Source organism: Urocampus carinirostris, chromosome 12 (genome assembly GCF_059441175.1).
Source record: "Urocampus carinirostris isolate Australia breed hairy pipefish chromosome 12, RoL_Ucar_1.0, whole genome shotgun sequence".
In the NCBI taxonomy this organism is placed as follows: Eukaryota; Metazoa; Chordata; class Actinopteri; order Syngnathiformes; family Syngnathidae; genus Urocampus; species Urocampus carinirostris.
Genome location: NC_142360.1, coordinates 37,849,087 through 37,861,217, shown reverse-complemented (window position 1 = coordinate 37,861,217; position 12,131 = coordinate 37,849,087). Strand labels below are relative to the sequence as shown.

Genomic DNA, 12,131 nt, shown 5'->3' with positions numbered 1-12,131 from the left:
GTCTAAAATAAATCCATTACAAAAATATACAGTTGCAAATACATATTATACATGGGTTACACATATTTACAAAGAAAGACGGTACACCGAGAGAGTTTTCAAAGATTTAGTAATAATAATATAGCCTTGACAGGGCAGTTAAAGGTAGCAACACTCGAACTCCGCTAGCGGCCGTTAGAAAAATTACATAAATTGGCCGCATCACTGAATAAGCCGCAGGGGTTGAAAGTTAGGGGAAAAAAGTAGCGGCTTATAGTCCGGAATTTACGGTAGAAATGAAATATAACACGTAGATGTCTGCATGTACTGTATATTTGTTCATAAATGGGAAAAATTTGGATAGGTCTCCAGGACCTTGGCCGAATGTTGTAACCTAATGCAAAAACTTTCAAAGTAACAAAAAACAGTGAGGTATAATAGTCCAAATAACAAACTGGCCTCCTATTCCATCGCCTTTGCAGGTGTCCACCATCAAAACAGATCTTCTATTTCACTCAAAACTGACATAAGTTCCACTATTTTAATTGCATATTTTGTATGTAATAGCACTGAAAGGACCCCCAAAAGTGGCACGATGATGTCTGGGATCTCCGTGAGGAGCAATCAACAAATCAGCTGTAAGATCTGCATTTGGGTCTTTGGATTACCGTATTTCCCGCACTATAACGCGCACCTAAAAGCCTTTATTTTTTTTCAAAAGCTGACCATGCGCCTTATAATACAGTGCGCCTTATATATGGCTCAATATTAAATTCGCAAAGTCTTGCAACTAAGGCAAGCAGCCGCCGACTCGATTTTCCCCCGAAGGCGAAGTAGTCCGCGGTGTATGCTGGGATTTATATACCGGCGTTTCATTTCCTAACCAATGTGTCAATCATCATTTGAATCAGTCTCTATTGGCTAAAGTTATTCGGCGGTAAAGGGGGCGGATCCTTTTTATCATTTACACAGGCTCGCATAGGCTAAAGGGGCGAAACAAAGCCTGCAATTGGCCGAAAAAGATGAATGTGAATCACACGTTGTTGGGTTGCACTACGGCATAGAGAAAATATTTTTTACTATTCTGTATTCGCAAATATTTTACTCTCCTGGATTTACTACACTCACGGTTGTAAGCAGACCATGGTTACGTATCATTATTGAACGTGATGGCTGCAAGAGAACTTAGGTGAGCTACGCGGCTTTATATTTTCCCGGTATCTTCTTTTAGAACGATGTTTCTGTGATGAGTCTATTTTGAAACTCAACTCAATTCAATTCAAAGTCTTTATTGTCATATGCACAGTAAAGAACCCCGTTTCCCTGCACAATCAAATTCTTACTTTGCTGTCAACACAGTTGCCAGCGAAAAATAAAACGGAAACTAAGAAATGGTTGGCATTTCTTGAATCCCAACACTTTAACCTTCCGAATGATATTTGGAACGATGCATTTGAGTGATTGGTGACATCGTACAGACACTGTTTCCGTACATGTCTGAGACACGTATTTGCTTCTTTGCAAGCTTTGGGAATGTTAAGGGGGTAATAAGTTGGACTGAACTATCTGACTGTATTGTCCACGTTCCCATTGTAGCGCCTTATAATCCGGTGCGCCTTATGTATGGAAAATATAGGACCAAAAACTATTTTTGGGGGTGCGCCTTATAACCCGGTGTGCCTTATAGTGCGGAAAATACGGTATTTTTCTATCTACGAAAAACGAATGAATCGCCATCAAAACATTTTTTTTATCTCCTGCAGCAGCTTCAAATCCCTCCAAATCTACCGAAGAACCCATTTACTCCTTACCTCCAGACTCGTACCCGACATCCCACCCAGGGTGAGGACCCCCCCAAAGGGGACTAAACCCCAAAGAATGAAGAACTGCCGTAAATCTTTTGCTTTTCTGTTTCTGTTGGTCTAGGTACAGCTCTGACCCGCGGGCGGTGTCGTTCATCAAGGAAGGCAGTGTTGGGCTCAGACTAGTGGGGGGAAATGATGTGGGCATCTTTGTGGGAGGGGTTCAACCCAACAGCCCCGCCTACGAGAAGGGAATGAAAGAGGGTGACCAGATTTTGAAGGTGAAACCCCGCCCCTTGTTTGCCTGAACCTACATTATGTACGCAAAAATCTTTTTGTTCAATCATGAGTGGACTTCTTGCAGCATGCGTTAGCGTATCTAATCTCATCTCATTAGCTGCACTGCTTATCCTCAGTAGGGTCGCGGGGGTGCTGGAGCTTATCCCAGCAATCATCGGGCAGTGGGCGGGGGACACCCTGAACCGGTTGCCAGCCAATCGCAGGGCACACCGGGACAGACAACTCGCTTGCTCATTCACACCTAGGGACAATTTGGACCGGCCAATCCACCTAAAATGCATGTCTTTGGAATGTGGGAGGAAACCGGAGTGCCCGGAGGAAGCCCACGCAAACACGGGGAGAACATACAAACTCCGCACAGGTCCGGTAGCTGGATTTGAACCCACACAGGAGGTTCCCAAGACCTTTGAACTGTGTCGCACACGCGCTAACCACTGCGGGGAAAAAAAACCCCCTCATCATTGTTTTATAATCAAATCTTACATCCCTGAATCCTAATGTATTCGTGATCCTCTGAAAAGACCCCATGCCCTCCAGCTACACCGTTGCACTAAAACATCATGCCAGCGAGAAGCCAAATTTCCTAGAAAATCACAATGACCCATGACTGGTGAGTTATTTTCAGAACCAGTCTGCGGGCTACTCAGGTGACCCCCGCTCAATTGTTTATTGTTATTATCAGGGTTGGGTAGGGTTACTTTAACTTGATTACTTTCAATTACTTTTGGATTACTTCAATAGCAAATATGCTAATAAAAGACAAAATAAACTCAATATGAATGAAATGATGACTCACAACATGTGGTAAGCTTTCTCTCCTGGCTTTGAGCTCTTTGATCTCTGGGAAAACGAACATCAAATGCGACAGAAACAAAATGAAAATAAATCCAAACAGCTTGCCAACATCATTTTTGCCGTTCCATGTATTCCGTTACTCCCCTAGCCTGCACAAAATTTAGTAATTTTATTCATATTTAGGTTTTTTTGCCTTTTTATTAGCATATTTGGTATCGGAGTAATCCAAAAGTAATTGAAAGTAATCAAGTTAAAGTAACCCTACCCAACCCTTGTTATTGTACACAAAAAGACACAGATAAAACTAAGTGGATTTAAGTGTTTTTGTTTTGTTTTTTAGCTATAGAATGCTGTTATCCGTCAAAAGTTATGGTATACGTCTCCAGAAGAAGGATTGGTTCTCGATATCTGTAGGGCAAAACTGTCATCATGTATCCCTAATAAAGTGTGTAGCATTTCAAGAAGTTAGCAGGCGTGAAAATCTCTCAATTTTAAGGGAAATACACCGTTTTGAAGTCAAAAAGTGTGACCTATGTGAATCGTATAGATCCGAGGTGAAAGTGTTTTGAGGGCTTATTATGAGACTTGGGCCTTTTAGATTTGATCCCATTGCTGTCCTCGCTCCCAAGTTTCACCGAATTAGCCGAACTAGACGGCTAGTGAACGACTTCTTGGCTTTGTACTTCTGTTCATTCAGTCAATGGCCTTGAACAATACCCTTATAAGGTCGTCGCGAAAACTAAAAAGTACAAAAAAGTGCAATTGACTCGCTAACTATACAGATGTTGTGTTAAGCTAACACATGTTGATATTGAGTCATACCAAAGTACGCAAATGTGTACAAAATCCTACCATAAACATGTCCAGTTTTATTTATTTTTATTTTTAACACAAGGATAATGCTGGAAGTGTGAATTTCCCTATGGGAATGAATAAAGTATCTATCTCTATCTACCTCTCTATATCTCTCTATCTATATCTATCTATATATCTATATCCCTATCTATATTTTTATCTATATATCTCTATCTATATCTATATATCTCTATCTATATCTCGATATATCTATTTCTATCTATCTATATCTATTTCTATCTATATCCCTATCTACATCTCTCTCTATATGTATATATCTACATATCTATCTATATCTATATATCTCTATCTATATATCTATCTACCTCTCTATATCTATCTATATATCTATATCCCTATCTCCATCTCTCTCTATATGTATATATCTCTATATCTACATATCTATCTATATCTATATATCTCTATCTATCTCTATATCTATATATCTATCTACCTCTCTATATCTATCTATATATCTATATCCCTATCTACATCTCTCTATATATGTATATATCTCTATATCTATCTATATATCTATATCCCTATCTACATCTCTCTATATATGTATATACCTCTATATCTACATATCTATCTATATCTATATATCTCTATCTCTATCTGTATCTATATCTATATATCTATTTCCTTATCTATATTTCTATCTCTATATCTATATATATGTATCTATATATATCTATCTCTATCTACATCTCTCTCTATATCTATATATCTCTATACATATCTATATCTATATATCTATCTCTATCTATATATCTATCTATATATCTCTATCTATATCTATATATCTCTATCTATATCTATTTTTATCTATATAACTATATCCCTATCTACATCTCTCTCTATATCTATATATCTATATCTATATTTATCTCTATCTATCTGACGATAATTGTAAAACGCAATAATAAATTGAGGATTTGGTACGAGCTATTGCAATTTTGTTGGTTCTTTGCTACAATTAACAAGTTCAACAGAAGAGGGCGCTAAACACCCCTCTATATTTTTTCTCACAAGGCAGAACACGCAATTTCTCACTTATTTTTATTCATGGTACCAAAGACAAATGTTAAGTAATGAAGAACACAAATAGTCACCCTGAAAGATATAAATACATGCAAAAAAAGCACCACAAATAGAGCAACTGGTGTATCTGATGATAAATAGGACTTTGAAGGACAAAGGAAAAATAAAAAGTACAGTTTATGTTGGTATTGTGTTCCTAGTTGTCAATAAATGGTTTGAATCATGGCCGCTCGTATTTAACAACAGAGAAAAATTTATACCAACTTTTAATAAAGAATTATGGGTACACGTTATATAAGAATAAATTCCGTATTCTGTCCACACCCCTCGTACCCTGACCCATTTTCTTGCCTGAATTTGCTATTTTCACAAATCCTTCCTCTGCCGCAGGTCAATAACACAGACTTTGGCCATTTCACCCGGGAGGAGGCAGCAAATTTCCTGCTTAACATCAAAAGAGGAGAGAGGGTGGAAATGCGCACACAGCACAAGATGGACAGTAAGTGTACAGTGTCTTAAAAGAGTTTAAGCCAATTTGCTGATTTCTGTGCATTTATCACTTGTAAAGGTTTCAGAACATCAAACCAATTTCAATATCACAAAGAGACAACCCAAGGAAATACAAAATGCACTTTTGAAATGTTGATTCCATTTATTAGGCGCGGAAAAAATAGACCTATGTGAAAAAGTAATAGTAATACTCCAGCGAACCACTATCAGTGCCATTATCCACAAATTGGGGAGAATACTGCAAATAGTCCTTCCCAGGAGTTGCCGACCAACTAAGATTACTCCAAGAGAGCGACAACGGCTCATCCAGGAGGTTACAAAATAACTTAAACATCCAAGGAACTGCAGGCCTTGCTTGCTTCGGGTAAGGTCAGTTTTCTGGACTCCACTATAAGAAAAACATATGCCCAAAATGGCATCCATAGAAGAGTTCCCTGGCCAAAACCACGCTGTCACCAAAAAAAAAATAGCATTTGACAAAATGAACATGATGCCAATAGTAAAACATGGCAGTGTCATGGTCTAGGGCTGCTTTGCAGTGGTTGACGGTGTTTACCGGGAGATCCTGAAGGATAACGACTGGCCATCGGTGTGAGCCTTTAAATTCAAGCGCTCTTAGAACATGGCCAACAATTCAAAACACACCAGCAAGTCCATCAATGAATGGCTAAATAAACAAACAAAATGAAGGTCCTGGAGTGGCCAAGTCAAAGTTCGGATTGAAGTCCAATTGAGATACTGTGGTGTGACCTTGACGGGAAATTTATACTCGAAAACCCTCCAAAACAGACGCTGCCCTTCTTACGAAGGAAATCTGGACGATCGTTCATAAGTTGAATTTGTTCGTAAGTTGATTCAGTGCTAGATCTGCATGTTTAAGGTTTCTACAAGTATGTTTAAGGCTTGTATAAGGGAACTGTATTGTGTTTTGTACTGAAAAACTAAACATTTCATATAATAATATGCTCTATAAAGATAAAGTTGAGTTTAACCTACTAGTGGAAGATGCGCTTCAAGAGTTAGGCGACTTCCTCCTCCGTGGTAAAATGTGGCCCAAAAAAAAGCGATCCGACCATTTTCTCAACCGCATCAAACTTTCTTATTCCACTTTCATTTCAAAAGAAACTACTCGCCTCTTCTTTACACTTTACACCAACCATACCGAAGGGGCGCACGAGATATTAAACAATAAAAATGTCAAAGTTCTTAGATACGGTATAGAATATTTATTCACAAACTAGGAAGAGGAAGCGGATTTCTTCTTCAGGGTGGATGCTGGGTGAGCTCTCACAGCGCCACACTCCAGTAGAGGCAGAAAGGAGTACTACAGTACTGTCCTGTACTCGGAAAAAGGTGCACACCATATAAAATCTAACTTACAGTAATGTCCGGATATTTTTCGACAGCCTGTCGAATGTTTGTAAGTAGGGGAGCGTCTGTATTGCAGATTTTATACAAACTTGCAAAGAAGAATGGGTCAAAATTTCTCCACAGCGTTGTGAAATACCCATTAGACTGGATGATGAGGTTTTTATTACAGTTGCTGCAAATGAATGAGTCACAACACGTGGTAAGCTTCTCTGCTGGCTTTGATCTTGTTGGCAGCTGGTTGTAGACTGTGTGAAACTGGAGTGTCATGCATGAATATTCTATTCTATTCTATTACCAATTGTAAACATTTGATTTCTGTTAACGCTGCCAAAGGTGACCCAACTTTAGGCTTAGGGGGTAATTACTATTTCACGTAGATTTTTTGTGTTACCTTGGGTTGTCTCTGTCTCTTGGTTCGATGATCTGTAACCTTTGAGGGGGACAAATATGGGAAGGGGGGGAATACTATTTTTTTTATACATTTCCAATCATTTCAACTGTCTTTTCTTCTCAGTTTATAAGAAGATCCTCCAGTCCAACCTGGGGGACAACTTCTACATCCGCACGCATTACGACCACGAGACGAATCATCCAATCGGGTTGAGTTTCACGCGAGGGGAGGTCTTCCGGGTGGTGGACACCATGCACCGCGGCAAGCTAGGAAATTGGTTAGCCGTCCGCATGGGAAACGATCTACACGAGCTTGATAAAGGAACTATCCCCAACCAGGCCAGGTAAGCGACGTATTTGGTTCGTACGGGTGCTTGAAATCCTTAAAAAAAGTGCTGGAATTTTATTGTTGTGGGGTTTTAAGGTCAAGAAAATGCTTGGATTTAGGGTGAAGTGCTTGAAAATGCTTGAATTGCTAATGTTTCTTGGTAGCCTGACTCTAGAGACGACGCAATGAAGAACATTTTTAAAAACATGTGCGATAAAATGACGCCGACACGCCTGCTCTGGTGGCTTGTCACCAGTGTTCCCTCTAAGCTGCGCGCGTTCGCAAATGCGCACTGCTCGCACATTCTCAGCGCACAAGAAAATCTAGCCAGCGCACAAAAATCAGGGCTCAAAATGACTAAGAAGCGACTTAAGTCAAAGTCACAGTGCATGAAGGTCAAAATACACGGGTTCCCCTGACGTTGTGTCCTAAATGCGGTATTTTGAAGTCGAGTCGAACGAGAACGAAGTTGAGTAAAGTTAGTGGGGTTTGTCGGGGAACTGGCTTCTTCGGCTCGGCTCACTAAAAGGATCCGGCTCTTTCGGGTCATAAACGGCTCTTCGGGTTGTTTTTGCTTCTTTAATCCCAACATGACCAAATATTATGTAAAATTATGCACAAAGTGACTTAAAGAAATGGGGGAATAGAACAAAAAAGAAAAAATACCAAAATGAAAAAGTAGTGAAAAGCTGAGAAAAAAAGAAACAAAAGGAAGAGAAAAAAAGAAGGAAAAATTTTGAAAAAAGCCAGAAAAAGAAAAGAGAGAAATGTAGGAAAAAGGTAAATAGAGAACAAAAAGTAACGGCTCGGAAAAAATAAACACAATGAGATTTTTTTTAAAGGAATTTAAAGTAATTTAAAGTTTGTGTTGCATTCAAATAATTTCCAATTTTAGCAAGTGAATCTTGTTGCCAACATTGTACTTCTACTCAAAAATGTGATTAAGTACAGTTCTGTATCTTACAACAGACTAAACAAGCCCCCAAAAATGTTAATATTATGCGACAAAATATATCAGGAAATAAAAAGAAATGGATATCTTGTGAAAGAATTGTTAGAACAAACGGCGTTCTGAAGGCCGCACAACTTTTGCAATAGTACATGAGTCAATTCATTCAAAAGAGAAAAATCATTTTGCATTGCCGGAAACGCCGCAAAATGTAACTTGATATCAAGTTTTGGACATGTTTGATCATTAATTATCTTGCCACACTTGGGATTATGGTTGCTCACTGTTGTTTCAAGCGCTGCTCACCGACTTTGTGTGAACGCTCAGACCCGTAAGGAAAATTACAGGGAACATTGGTCACCGCCCTCTACTGGTTGCACCCAAAAGGGCAGCTCTATTTAGAAAACAGTCGCTTTTGGCTCCCAAATGGCTTCTCAGATTTTTTTGTTGTATTATCAATATGTTTTAGTAATTAGTAATTTCATATGCTTTGCAGGGGATACCTGAAAAACACATGCTTTATAAATTAAAATATTCACAGATCCACTAAAAGATGTCGTTAAACTCGCAGGGCTGAAGCTCTTGCCAGCCAAGAGAAGGCGCAGAGGGCGAGCGGCGAGAGGCCCGTGTCGGGCCCCAGGGCCGAGTTTTGGAAACTACGGGGCCTCCGAGGGAACAAAAAGAACGAGAAAACCACGAGGCGCTCTAGGGACGACCTCCTGCAGCTCACCATCCAGGGCAAATTTCCGGCTTATGAGAGAGTTTTGCTCAGAGAAGCCAATTTCAAGCGGCCCATCGTCATTTTGGGTCCTCTCAACGATATCGCCATGGAGAAGTTGGCCAGGGAGATGCCTGATAAATATGAAGTGGCTGGTAAGGTTCTTCATCATATAACCCCTTAATGTTCCGACGAATCATTGGAAAGCTTAAATTTCCATTTTCCATTTCAAAATGTACTCATCATAGAAACATCAGTCTGATACCCAAAAACCAATAACTCTCTTGGTAGTGAGATAATTAAAATAATTCTCTGCAAGCATGAAGTTATTACTTCCAGGACTGTCCAGTGAATACAACCGTGTAAAATATTTACTCCAAAAGACACGATAATGCCGACATATTTAAAAATAAAAAAAAATCCGCCTAAAAGCATTTCTGCATCATTGGACGTTCCTTGTGGCAATTCATCTGTTTTGCCCCATAGTTGCCGTTTACAAATAAACAGACCTGTAAAATTGTTTCCAATATTCCAATACCCACATTAGCCTAAGGGGACCTGTATTAAGTACAGGTAAATTCTAATTACTGTATTTTCCGCACTATAAGGCGCACCTTCAATGAATGATATATTTTAAAGCTTTTTCCATACATAAGGTGCACCGCATTATAAGGCGCTACAGTAGAGGCTGTAGTTACGTTATGCAACCATTAGATGGTGCCGCGCTAAAGGGAATGTCAACAAAACAGTCAGATAGGTCAGTCAAACTTTATTAATAGATAACGAGCTTTCCACAACTCCTTTCACTCCCAAAATGAATAAACAGCTGTTTTATTATTTTCTCTGAGGTAAAGCATTTTCGTGACACATCTTTAACATCTTTGAACAACAGCAAGGCATAACATTTTACTTTTCCTCCATTTAGTCAACACGCAAAAAAACGTCTGATACTGTTATGGTAAATTAAACGTTAGTGCAATCGCAATATAGTGACACTCGTGATGTGCAAAAACAATAAGTGCAAAACAATAAAAATAAAGCAATAATATAATAACTGTAAGATGTAAAACGAAAAGAAAAACAAAGCTCACTCTATCAGCTCCTCATCTACGTATCCCTCGAATTCTTCTTCTGCAGTGTTCGAATTGCTGCTGCTCTATTTCCGTGTTCTACTGCGTGACTGATCGCCTTGAGTCTAAACTCTGCGTTGTAAGCGTGTCTCTTAATAGGAGCCATTTCAGGGTCTTTATACAAACGCACAAATAAAAAAGAATCGTTGTTTAATATTTCCCAGTATGCACAGCGCACTTCTTCTACGCGAATAATGGAGTCGTTGGCTGCTTCTCTTAGTTGCGAGACCTTGCAATTCAATATTGTTCCATATATAAGGCGCACCGGATTATAAGGCGCATAGTCGGCTTTAAAAAAAAAAAAAGGATTTTAGGTGCGCCTTATAGTGCGGAAAATACGGTAATAAAAAAACCATTGCTTCTCTTAGCTCTGAATATCTATAGTCAGGAGTGACCGATTCAAATGATGATTGACATATTGATTAGCCAATGAAATTCCCAACATAAATGTATTCATATTTACAGTGTTTAATTCTGTTGGGAACAAAATTTGAGAATGTTACCTTTCAAAACAGACCGAAACGGTCCATATTCTCCAAAACAGGCGGCCCGCGGGCCGGATCGGGCCCGTTAGGGATTGAATCCGGCCCACGACACAAAGCTGAGAGAAGCGCAAGAGATAACCGAGCTGCAGGTTGAAAATATGTCCACTTGATGTTGCCAAAGCCAGGTGTCTCTCACAAATGCTGTACTTGTATTTCTCTCTGTATTTCTATCTCTCTCTCTTTCACTCTCTCTATAAGAGATAGATTTCTCTTTCTTTGTTCCTCTTTGTCTCTTTCTTTCTCTGTGTCTTTTTACCTTCTTTTGCTCTCTCTTCCTTTTTTCCCTTTCTCTCTCTTTTCTCTTTCTCTCTCTCTCTTGCTTTGCCCTTCTCTCTTTCTCCCTTTTTATCCTTCTCTTTTCTATCCTTCTCTTTATTTCAATTTGGATTTCTTTCTCTCTCTTTCATTCCCCCCTCTCACTATTTATCTTTTTATCTCTGTTTCTAACATTCTCTCTCTCTCTCTTTCTCCCTTTCTGACTTTTTTTGTCCCGCCCTCTCTCCTTTTCTCTTATTTCTTTTTTTCTTTCTTTCTAATCTACTAGAGAATGTTTGTTCATTCGTGTGGCCCCCGAGTTAAAAGGAGTTTGACACCCCTGCTCTAAACAGTTTAAGAACAGCATTCAATTTACTTCGGGTATGTCTTGAATCGAGACTTTCGGTGACTTTTACAGGATTAATTGGAGGTGAAATTAAAGTCAAGGGCGCCCTCTTCTGGGGCGATTCGTTAGGGTTTGCTGTCTATAAATCCTTGAAAAAAAATGCAGTGCTATGCGATTACAAAATCGAACTTTGTCACACCGGTTAATCGTTCTGCCCGCATTTACAACTCTTTCACAATGTCTAAAAATTGGTCACAGTAAAATACACGGTTGCAGAGGTTTAAGAGCTGTAAACTGGTCATCTCCAAATGGCCTCTTTTGGAAAAAAAAGCTTTTACATTACCTTTTCGAAAAATGTTTAAAATACAATGTTTAGTTTTCAGATTGCGATCAAAGTTGACCTGGGTAAGGCAAAACCAGCATTTAATTGACTTTGGGTACGTCTGGGATTGGGATTTTAAGTGAATTTTAGAAGAAGATTAAGGTATTAATATGTTAAAATTTGGATTTTTTTTTCTCATTTTCAGAGATGGTTCCTCGCAGTGGGGGCGTTGACAACGCCTCAACCGTCATCAAACTGGATACAGTCAGGAAGATCGCTGAAAAGGTGAGCTTGAGAAACATAAAATTTCGCGTATGTTCATGAAAAACATTTGAGGGTATTCGATCAGAAGTTATTGTTCAGGACCTAGACAAACATCGACTAGAAAAGTCAAACAATAAGAAGAAATTACGCAGCACTGTCAGAGTTGACACTCGAAGGCTGAAGTCCAACTTAGGACAAGTATATTTGAGTATAAGTAAGATAAAACCG

At 39.1% G+C, this 12,131-nt stretch overlaps 1 protein-coding gene across 5 annotated transcripts in view; it reads left to right on the top strand.

Moving 5' to 3' along the window:
- The window catches only part of tjp3 (tight junction protein 3), a 68,095-nt gene that overhangs the window by 45,631 nt on the left and 10,333 nt on the right, over positions 1-12,131 (top strand). For 3 of the 5 annotated variants that reach the window (XM_088349310.1, XM_088349311.1, XM_088349308.1), the window contains 7 exons: positions 547-617; positions 1,743-1,821; positions 1,906-2,062; positions 5,166-5,274; positions 7,171-7,390; positions 8,895-9,196; positions 11,845-11,924. In XM_088349310.1, coding sequence (XP_088205436.1) covers positions 547-617; positions 1,743-1,821; positions 1,906-2,062; positions 5,166-5,274; positions 7,171-7,390; positions 8,895-9,196; positions 11,845-11,924 — 1,018 coding nt within the window. The remainder of the gene's footprint in view (positions 1-546; positions 618-1,742; positions 1,822-1,905; positions 2,063-5,165; positions 5,275-7,170; positions 7,391-8,894; positions 9,197-11,844; positions 11,925-12,131) is intronic. The other 2 variants (XM_088349313.1, XM_088349309.1) reach the window with 1 other exon arrangement.